The following is a 10,807-nucleotide window of genomic DNA, read 5'->3' on the forward strand; positions in this document are numbered from 1 at the left end:
AACTGACCAAAGCACCCTGCTTGAAACACTGCCTCCCTGACTTATCCCAGCTCCCCCTTCCATCAAATTAGGCTGTTCAACTCAGAGCCTGTAACTGAAACATCAAAATTCTGACCACTAACACATATGGAACTACAATGGCCATTAAAGCTTACATTAGCATCCGTGCAGGCTGTATAAGGGGGATGCTTTTTATTAATAAATTTGTGAAGGCAGAACAGGTTCCACAGTAAAAGCAGTTGGTTTCACTACATACCTCACCAAAGCCTCCAAAATATTCCCGTATTTTCTCCTCGGGTGTGTCTGGAGATAAGCCCCCAACAAAAATCTTTTTAACGGGTTCCTTTGTTTTCATGGCTTTAGCTCTTTTTGGATCAATGACCTTTCCATTTAGCTTGTGTTCTTTCTGGTCCATGACCTGAGGATAATTAAAACACAGTTTTACACAGTTCAAGCTAAATGTTTCACTGATCACACCAATAATTTGCTGCACAAAGTTCTGTGATTTTCAATCACTATCCACTGACAGACAGTTTTGACAACTGGAACCACTTATTAGGCAGAAGCAAGAACGTAACATCTCTCAAAAATTACTCTTCTCATCCTCAAACCTTATGAAGTAAAAAAATCTGTACTTTAGATATCACGAAGATCATAAAGGTGAAAACTTTTCTGTGTGCTGTATTCACAGTATTTTAGAAAAGTTAACAATCAGTTTTTACTTAGATAAAGCTTAAATGTATCAAAGCTACTGGCACTACTCTAGGGGGTCACAGTACAGCTCAGGAATGCAAAGACTAGAAGATCTTTTCAAATGCTGCTTTCACAGCAGAAGGCAGCAGACATTTATACACTGTATTTTTCAAGTGCCCAAGTCTGAAGACTTTTGAAGAACCTGTAAGGGCCCAAATCCATACCTCAGGAATCACTGCTGGTCCTGCACACAGCATCACAAGTAAGATGGTTCTTAAAAGAAAGCACTTTCAACAGGCATATTAAACCTGCTGCACCCCTGAATCATCTTTACCAGAACATGCAAGAACAACGCCTACAGTCATCCTACTGAGTGCTTTATCTATGATACCTGAATTTGAACATATTTCATTACTTTAATCCTACCTTATCCACACTCTCTGACTCTTTGAAGAGTACAAAGCCGAAGCCTCTCGATCTCCCTGTGATGGGGTCCAACTTCAGAGTGCAGTCTACAACTTCACCAAACTTGGAGAAGTAGTCCTTCAAATCCTTCTTTGTTGTGTCCCAGCTAAGGCCACCAATGAACATTTTCCTGTTAAGACAAGTTGGTCAATCTGTAAATGTGTGTTACCCAAAATCCTGCACCGCCCAGCTTTATGAGCTCTATAACCTAATGCATGGAACTGGCAGGATTTTATCAGTCATGTCACTACACACACAGGCCTGCGCTTTTTGACAACTTGCTTAAGTGAGTCTGACCAGGACAGATAAAGACTTCCACATACACAAACATTTTTTATTGTCTTCTGCTGCAGCTGCTTACTCTGCTGTCCCAAGAAACCACTAGTAGCAGTGACAAAAATATATTTTATGCCTTCTTTACCTCCCCATCATACATTTAATTCCATCTGGTTATCCGTGTAGCCTCAACACAACCGCTCATGGAACACAGGCAGGCAGATTAGATTTGTAAGGCAGTATGGTTAAAACAGAAGCATTTATCTACCACTCTGGACTGGATATATACCCAAATTAATAAACTAAAATAAATAAAGTTTAGTCAAGTTTCCTTCCCCCAAAAAGTAGTTATGAATAAGCAAAGTCTTGGATGGTCAGAAGTTCTATTTTCTCAAAAACTTTATATAAACACCTGGCTTAATCCATTTTCATAGAGAGAATGTCTTTCCAATATTTCTACAGCACCAGTGCTGCTGGGCAGATGTGTACAACACATAATTCATAAACCTGTATGTTCAAAAGCACACTGGAAGCTTAGAATCAAATCATGACCATCACACCATATTAGAAAGGCATAAAAAAATATTTAAAAAAATAAGAAAAAAATCAAGCCACTATACACACAAATGGAACATTCCAGGTTATTAGGCATAGGGCTTAGGAACCCATTCAAAAGAGGATTTGATTTGAGATGATCTCTTCTAATACTGAGAAAGAAGATTTTACCGTGAGCTCTAACCAAAAAATATGATCCATTATGATCTACAAAAGCACTTTCTACAAAGCTTTGCCCATATTTCACAATCAGACAGTTATCAGAAAACCTGAAAAACCACTGTATCATGTTTCCAACCCTTCCACTTCCCACACACAAATATTCCTGCCAATCATGTAAAAGGGCATTGTACCTTCACAACTCAAACTCCCTCGAAACAAAAGCTGCTCCTGTGAACTACCTCTGTTGACTTAGCTGTGCTCTCACAGAATTAACAAGAGCATTCAGTTTCTGACAAAAATCCACACAGATGAGTGGTTCAGGAGCTTCAGATGTGGTTATAACAAGTCTACAAATCTGTAAAGAAGGAGCACCAACTTCCCCAATCCCTTTATCCACTTTTCCAATTAGTTCCAGATCTCTCTTAAGGAAGTACCAACAGCCCTTTCTATTAGCTGTGACTCCTTGCTGTCCTCATGGAAGAAATGGCCCACCCTGGTAAACCAGCAGCCTCACGCCAGCACAGGGAGTAAATCAAAGGAGCTTTCTGCCCTTTGTTCACCCATCACTAAGGTCCTAAGCTTGTCTGCTGTTCTGTGGAGGGTTTTTCAAGCAGCCAAACAGAAGACACAGAGGATGCAGCATTGTGTTTCTGACCCATGGTGGGGTAGTGATGCTCTAGCAGCTCCTACTGAACTGACACCGGCTACACACACCACCTGTCTCAATATTAACATACAGACCCCACTCTGTATTCCTAAGGACAGGCAGACCAAGAACATGAACTTGAATCCAACAGCTTCGGAAGGTTTTTCATCTCTCCACGCAGGAATTGCACCTTTGAGCCAGTCACAGAGCAGTAAACCACTGCTGCTTCAGTCTGCCCCTACATCAACTACTGCTCCAAGGGAAACTGAGCTCAGGTCAGGGCTATGCCACAAACACAAGCACAACAATTCAGGAGCAGTGCCACAGCACTGCCAAAAGATTGTAAAACACATACATTTCCTAGCCCACAGCCTGGCTGGTCTAAGCCACATCAGTATATAGAGCTTCCCAAAATAAGTTACTGGAAGTGCACTGGGAAAGCTTTCAAACCTCAGACTTAACTGAATAAGGTATCAGAGATATGCTTTTTTCCCTTTACTACCAGAAGTGTTATCAAAAAACTTTGTTTCCTATACAGCATGAATAATTGATAGGTCAAAAAGACTGAACTAGAGTACAAGTCAATGTGTGATATGTGCAATGACTGCCCAATATCGCTGCACCGCTTAAAGACAACTTTTTCTAAGCTCTCTTGCCTCAAAAGAACCCGAGTTTGTACATGAAAACCCTTTAACTGGTGTGTATTCAAGGGTAATAAGTAAAACAAACATGCAAATTCCAAAGGCATTTGAAACCGTTAAGAATAGCTGAAAAGTAACAAAACCATTTTAATTTCTGCTAATCCAAGCAAAATACTCAAAAAAGAGTTCCTGTTCTCTCTCTGCATTATCCCAGATTATTAACATCTCTCTCAGCAACATCCCGGGTTATTGCTGAAGGAGGAAGACACTCAGGAAGGTTTTGCAGCAGGTATCTTCAGGACACAGTAATTAGCACTCCTTTATCCAGGTTATTTTCTGCCTTGACCAAAAACAGACCTGCAGCTCGAGTTTCACGGGCCCGACAGGAGACAGCAGAGCACACAGCCTGTCCTGTCACTGGATTTATTACACACAAACTTCACCGGCAATACAAAAGGGACACTGCCCCAGGCAGAGATCCTATGAAGATTAAAATCTGTCTTTACTCGCCATAAAACAGAGTAACAGGACATGCTGAGTTGGAAGGGACCTATCAGAACCATCAAGTCCAGCTCGCAGCCCTGCACAGGACACCCCAAGAGTCATTCCATGTGCCCAAGAACATTTTTTCAAGCGCTTCCTGAACTCTGTCAGACTTGGTGCTGTAACCACTTCCCTGTTCTATTGCCCAACCACCCTCTAGGTGAAAATCCTTTTCCTGATGCATAACCTGAACCTCCCCCGACTTAGCTTCCTGCCTTTTCAACTCCTACTTCTCAAGTTCAGGCACCACCTAACATAATCCTCCCGACAACAAGTTCCGTGAGAAGCAGAGGCATGTTTTAGGCTGGGAAGAAGTGCCGGTACCTGGCGCTTCTGGCTCTCAGATGACACACAGCAACGCCTGCAGCACAGGGCAATGCAACCACAGCATTCGGACACACCGAATTACTGTCTTCACGCAAACACCGCACTTCAACTCATAGAAAAGGCATAATTAAAAAGAAAAATAAGTAAAAAGGGCAAGCAGTTTGAGGCACATCACACCATTTGTACACCGCGGGCCCAGACGCCGCCCCCGCCGCTCGGCCCGTGACGTCGCCGAGGCGCCAAGTAAACAAACAGGGCAGCGACCGGGGCCGGGGGCGCGGGCCCCGCCCGACACACATCCCGCCCCCGCCGCTCACCCCTCGTCCTCCTCGTTCTTGCTGGCGTCGATCTTGGCTCCCTCCGACTCGGCCCCGCCGCCGCCGCCTCCCCCATCGGTGCTCCCCGCCCCCGCCTGCCCCTCAGGCTGCTCCGCCGGCTCCGCCGCGCTGCCCCCGCCGCCAGCAGCTACCGCCGCCGAGTCCAGAGCGAACTGCTGATCCGACATGGCGCCGCTCCGCACCGGCCACCCCCGGTGCCGCCGCCTCCCCGCCGAGGCCCCGGCCCCGCTGGCGGCCCCGGCCGAGCGCGCCGATCCCGCCGATCCCTCCTTCTCTCGCTCCCTGTTTTTAATGGCGCCGCCACCGACCCAACCTAAAATGGCGGCCGGAAGCAGCGCGGCGGCGGGACACGTGACACCGCCCCCGGGAGCGCGGGGGGAGCGCGGGCGCGGCCCGGGAGCGGCCCGGGCCCGGGCGGCACTGAGCGCCTGGAGACCGTGCAGTTCAGCCCCTCCGCCCAAGGCACGGCCACCCGGAGCGGGGGACACAGGAACAGGTCGGGGTGGGTTTGGAATGGCTCCAGAGAGGGAGACTCCACAAACCCCCTGGGCAGCTGTTCCAGTGGTCTGCCACCTTCAGTGTAAAGAAGCTCTATCTCAGGTTTAGGTGGAACTTGTGTTTGGGTTTGTGGTCGCTGCTCCTTGTCCTGTCACTGGGCAGCATTGAAAAGTGCCTGGCACCGTTCTCTCGGCACCTGCCTTTGACATGTTGATGTGCATGGCTGAGGTCCCCTTCAGCCTTCTCCAGACTAGAGAAGCCCAGCTCCCACAGTCTCTCTTGAGAGATGCTCCAGCCCCCTCATCATCTCTGTGGCCCTTCACTGGACCCTCTGCAGGAGCCCCTCGCCTCTCTAGTGCTGAGGAGCCCAGACCTGCACTCGGTACTCCAGCTGCACTTCACTAGCACCGAGCCAGAGGATCACAGATTGAAGTAAAACTTGGCTCTTAGGGAGGTTTTGTGTATTACATATATAACAAACCACTGGAGCAACGAAGCCGTGCTCTTGCGGCACAAGTTTGCCTCAGCTGCTGTGCAGGACAGTGCTAGATCCAGCTGACTCACAAATGCACCGTATGATCTCACACACTGCTGGCTTCTTGCTGATTCTTTAGTTTGTAGTCAGTGACACCAGTGAGCTTTAACAAGCAAGGTTTATTTTGATGCTTGACTAGATATTCGTACTGAGAACCCCCAAATCTTCAGGCAGACTGCCACAATCCTTTTGCCTCAGACAAAATGCACATGGCTCCTTTCTTTACTCATCCCAGCCACTCTCCTAATCCAGAAATGTGCTGGGTCAATACAGTGTTCCTTCTCCAGCAATCAGGCACTCAGACTTTTATTTATTGCTTGCTAGTGCACTAGATGAGAGAAGACCTGTTTTCTGATCAAGGTGAAAAGAATCTAGTACAGCACCTAATTTGTACCGAGTTGTACAGAAAATAGTTGCTGATCCTGAAGTTCAAGAACTTGTCATCTCCTGCTTGGAATTGGAATAGAAGTGCTGTGGGAAAGTAATTAAGCTACATTCCAGACTACTTGAGGTTTTAGGTGCTTGGGAAGCCTTGAAAAACTCCAACTCCTCATGCAGTGCTATCAGCATTCAAAAGGTGCTGCTATAGTTCTATATCCCTACTGAGATTTGCAAAACTGGCAGTGTTGTGCCACAGACCACTGTCTCACTGCTGCAGAGGGCTGGACATGACTCTGCCCATCTTCCACAGTGATGCTAATTCCAAGCACTCTGGTGCTCCAGGACACATCAGGAGGAAGAATGGGGTGTACAAACCTGTTCTTACAAGTAACCCTGATCTCCAGAGAGGCAGCTGCCCTTCTATCTAAGTAAAACTACAGTTACACCACTTTAAGCTGATAGCAAGACTCCACACTCACTTAAGTAAGCATTTATTAGAGAATCTTTTAACATGAAATTATACAAATAAAGTTTGTATAAACACAAGTCCACATTGTGTCATAACATGAATGGCAAAAAGAAAGTAAAAACCATAAAAGAAAACTAGTTGGCCGCTATGTACAGTTGGACACAGTTGTGTCATACACTAAAAGTCTTTTACAAAATAGTCATTTCCTCTCATGAAGACCACCCTCCATTCACTCACGATGCGTTGCAAGATGGCTTTTTGTCGCAGTATCTCTACCTAAAAAATCAAGACAAAATGCATGTCAGATCTGTGACAGTTACTACAGGATTGTTAAAAGGTCCATTTTCATGAACTGCTTTAAGTCTTCTATATATTCCTTTCTTCACTGTTAAAGATCATATGCATATTTATTAAGGTAACACAAGAGGTTTGTTTAGTTGCCCATCAGTAATTTATTTTCCCGAATATTCAGCCCATCTAGGAGGCTGCTCCAAAACAACCATCCAATTTAAGACAAGTAAGCAGGCTCTGGATCACTTTGTTTTCCATTGGAAATACTGCCAAAAGGCTTTCCGATTATTTGTTTATACAGCTAAATGACTTATGTGCAACATAAGTCAGGTCACTTTAGCTCACAGTCCATATGCATATGATCTTTAATGTTTATCCAGATTTAAAAGTTCGTTTTGGTTTGCAGATTTCACTATTAGCTATAAAAAGAAAAAAGCAAGCATTAAAATCTTAAAGAATGCACATTTAAAATGAGGTTCCACAATTGAAATACAACACTAAACAGAAGACCAAATGATTAAGCTGTAAAGGCATTTATGTACTTTAACTCCTGTAAAAAACCATTTAAGTTAAAGACACTTAATCTCCAAAAAAGATTAAAAAAAGAAGCCAAAGTCTGAAGTTTTCCACTTTAATCTTTACGCTGGTACATGAAGTTGGAAGAGACCATACCACAGGACAGCGTTTTCTGGTGTATGCCTTGCGCTCTGCCTGCAACGTGCGACCCCAGAGATAGACGTGGTCAGGGTGACACACGGCCTGCAATGAAGTTCCCGCTGGCGGGTACAAACAAGGTATAATGTCAGAGTTAGAAGACAACATTCTTGTTTTCCTTAAGTTGTACCCATTTCAGTACTTTACCTGTTAATACTTCTAATAAGTTTAATTATTCCTCTAGACCACCTGGTACACAACGCAAACCAGAAAAACTCTTATGTTTTTCTGAAGTACTAAAGAAGATAAAGTCACGCTTTTACAAAGTTAAAGATCTATAGACACGTAGGCAAAGCTGGTTTTAAAAAAAAAGTATTTTTTAAGTTAACAAAAGCTTAATTAAAGGAAAAGTCATGCTAGGCAAGGTTTTACTCTTCGTTTGTCTATTGATCTTTAAATTAGATTAGACGTAGTTGGAGTGGAGCTTGCGCTCCTGTACACACCTGTTTGTCAGGCACTAGGTACTGCCTTAGTAGGGCTGGTAGTTGTTTTGGTGGTTGCCGCCGCCACGGGACGCCTTCCCATATGTGCTTTGCTGGCCTGGAGGTAGCATGTGGGGAAAAACAGAACCCACAAGTGTTAACACCAGCCTCAGAGGGAAGCTTCACACACAGCAGCACACCAAGGGATCTCATCTTTAGAGCCATGGGCTGACTAAGAGCAAAGTTGCTCTTCTTATCAGGAGCGAGGGCAAAACCACTCACCGCTGTAATCCGTGTATCCCGGCCCATATCCATAGTTGGGATAGTTGTACCCAGAGTAGTCGTAGCCTCCATAGCCACTGTAGCTCTGATCACTGTAAGTGCTATTGTAATTCCCATAGCCTTGATCATAATAGTTATTAAATCCTTGGTTCCAGTTTTGTCCCTGACCTGAAACCAAGCATAGCAAGTGTAAGTTTCAAAACTTTTTTCACTCCTCTCCTGTGCCCCTTTATCTAACTTTCTGGACATGAGAATAATCCAGTTGCCTGAGTACCAAGTGACACCAAAGGACAAGCCTTACTGTGTGGTGCGAGTTGTGGCTGCTTGACCTTTATAGATTGAGATGCATTAACCTGTATAGTACCAGCTGATCCTTCTGATCTATTTGAAAGTGCAGCAAAGTGACCACCCCACTCCTTAGCAAACAGCTCCTGCTTTTCTCCCACAGGCCAATTAGATGTATCACTTTAAAGTGAAATTGCAACTGCTGGTTACACTGTCCACTAAGGGTGCACCCTACACCCACCTTGCCCCTTTACCACTTGAATGCAAGCAGATCAAGAGGAGGCTCCTCAGCTTCAACAAGCAACCATAACCAACAAAACACCACTTACTCACAGGCTACTTTACACATTTGATTTAAACATGAGATCTGCACACAGCCTGCAACCTGGAATATCTGCAAACACCTGAATGTTTGGTTAAGTACTTAGATTAACAGAACCACTGAAAATACTCACCCCGTCCACGCCCCCTTCCACCTCCACGTCCACCAGAAGAATTGCTTTTCCCTCCTTTCTGCTGCTGCTGTTGCTGCCTGTACACCTCTTTGGGCTGTGCTACTTTGATTTCACACTGTAAGGACAGAAATCCTTTAACTTACTACAAATTCCACGAGCACTTTGTGAGCTGCTTTCACAGAAGCCTACAAAGACGGATTTCACATACTAAGAACAAGAGTTTTCCCACCTTGCCTGAACCAATCTGGTGGTATCTGCTCTCTAACAACTTCTTTACTGGCTCTTCATCTGTATACGTGATAAAACAGAAGCCCCTCCTTTCATTCGTCTTTGTGTCCATGGGAAGCTCAATGTTTTCAATCTGAAATCAAAATGAACATAAACAATGCGTAAAATCTGTAAGCAACCTTTTTATGCCACCAGAACTATCTGGCAGTGCAGAATCGATATGCTGACTACTTCTGGCAGCTATAAATCAGACTATTACAATTTTAAGAAATCATTAATATATAGATTCAACTAGCTCTAGTTTTGGCCAACTACCACCTCACAAATCCTTTCTTAAGAAAGAGGCCAGACTACACTTGAGAATTGGAGTGCTCTTATATGCCAATATACTATACCTCGCCAAAAGCACCAAAGTACTCCTTAATCTGTTCTTCAGATGTATCTGGACTCAGCCCACCAACAAACACTTTTTTGGGTGGCTCCTTCCCTTTCAGCGCTTTTGCCCTTTTAGGATCTATTAACTTGCCATCCAGTTTGTGTTCCTTCAGTTCCAACACCTAAAAAGCAGAGAAAAGAACAAAGTCTCAGATCGCTACAGCTACACAAGCTGGCTCCGTGCCATCGGACCACAAGAACAGCACCCACCTTCTCCACGCTGGCAGCATCCTTGAAGAGCACGAACCCAAACCCCCTCGACCTTCCAGTGACCGGGTCTGTTTTGATTGTGCAATCCACGACCTCGCCAAACCGCGAGAGATACTCTGTCAGGTCCTTCTTGCTGGTGTCCCAGCTGAGGCCCCCGATGAACATTTTCCTGGAGGGCACGGAAGGCGTGCGGATCCGGGTGAGGGAACGCCGGGGAGCCCCCCCGCGCCCCCGCCGGTGACGTCACGGCCCGCTCGGCCCCCCCGCGCGCGTCCCCGCCCCGCGGAAACTGGGTCACCCGCCCGCCACACAAAGGCGGGCGCGGCCGCGGCGCGGGAAGGGAAGGCCGCGCTGCCCCCGGCCACCGAGCCGCCCCCCCGAGCCGCAGCGCGGGCGGCGGAGATGGATGCGCGACTCCGCCGCACCTCCCCCCCCCCACCACCACGTCCCCGGCCCTACCCGTCGTCCTGCTGGTTCTTGCTCGCGTTGATCTTGGAGCCCTCGGCGAACTCCTCCTGGCCGCCACTCATCTCTGTCGCGTCCTCCATGGCGAGGCGAGGGCGGCGGGGGTGCTCGTGCGAGCGGCGGAGACAGCGGAGACCTGCGCCCGGCAGAAAATGGCGGCGGAAGAGATCCGGGCACCGCCTGCGCCTCTTTTATATAGCCGTGCCGGCAGCCAATCAGCGCCGCCCTGCCGCCCGGCTCCGCAGCGCCCCCGGCGGCTCGCGGCGGCGCTGCAGCAGCCGCCCTGCGGCCGCCATCGCGCGGGCTGGGCCGGGCCGGTGCCGCGGCTCCGGGCGGGCTCGGGCACCGCCGCACCGGGCACCGCGACGGGCGGGGGCGGGGCCGAGCGGGCCGGCCGGCGGTGGGTTGTAATTCGTAACCCAGAAACCCCCTTCGGGCGACGGCGGTGGGGAGGGGCGGGGCGGGCGCTCCGTGGGCGGGCGCAGCCGGCG

General features: G+C 47.3%; 2 protein-coding genes across 8 annotated transcripts in view; both read right to left on the reverse strand.

Annotated features, from left to right (window-relative positions):
• HNRNPD (heterogeneous nuclear ribonucleoprotein D) overlaps positions 1-4,828 on the reverse strand; it is a 9,147-nt gene extending 4,319 nt beyond the window's left edge. For all 4 annotated transcript variants that reach the window (XR_004148247.2, XR_002467176.2, XM_021549288.2 and 1 more), the window contains exons 1-3: positions 4,626-4,828; positions 1,120-1,288; positions 257-418 (exon numbers count right to left, since the gene is read on the reverse strand). Coding sequence is in view for 2 of the 4 variants with exons in the window: in XM_021549288.2 (XP_021404963.1) it covers positions 257-418; positions 1,120-1,288; positions 4,626-4,813 (519 nt within the window). In the remaining 2 variants the exon portion in view is untranslated. The remainder of the gene's footprint in view (positions 1-256; positions 419-1,119; positions 1,289-4,625) is intronic.
• A 1,707-nt stretch (positions 4,829-6,535) lies between these two features.
• On the reverse strand, positions 6,536-10,505 carry HNRNPDL (heterogeneous nuclear ribonucleoprotein D like). Of its 4 annotated transcripts, none has more exons than XR_002467177.3 (8): positions 10,311-10,505; positions 9,852-10,020; positions 9,602-9,763; positions 9,208-9,339; positions 8,979-9,093; positions 8,239-8,406; positions 7,493-8,074; positions 6,536-6,805 (listed from the first exon to the last, which is right to left on the reverse strand). XR_002467177.3 is itself a non-coding variant. In XM_021549291.3 (8 exons), the coding sequence occupies exons 1-7, from the start codon at positions 10,397-10,399 to the stop codon at positions 8,004-8,006; spliced, it is 906 nt and encodes a 301-aa protein (XP_021404966.1). In that variant the 5' UTR covers positions 10,400-10,505; the 3' UTR covers positions 6,536-6,805; positions 7,978-8,003. The 4 variants fall into 4 exon arrangements, 3 of the variants coding, with proteins under 3 accessions (XP_021404966.1, XP_021404965.1, XP_021404964.1); XM_021549291.3 differs by having other exon boundaries at positions 7,978-8,074; XM_021549290.3 differs by having other exon boundaries at positions 6,536-7,596; positions 7,978-8,074.
• Positions 10,506-10,807: the final 302 nt, after the last annotated feature.

The sequence above is a fragment of the Lonchura striata genome, chromosome 4, assembly GCF_046129695.1.
Source record: "Lonchura striata isolate bLonStr1 chromosome 4, bLonStr1.mat, whole genome shotgun sequence".
In the NCBI taxonomy this organism is placed as follows: domain Eukaryota; kingdom Metazoa; phylum Chordata; class Aves; order Passeriformes; family Estrildidae; genus Lonchura; species Lonchura striata.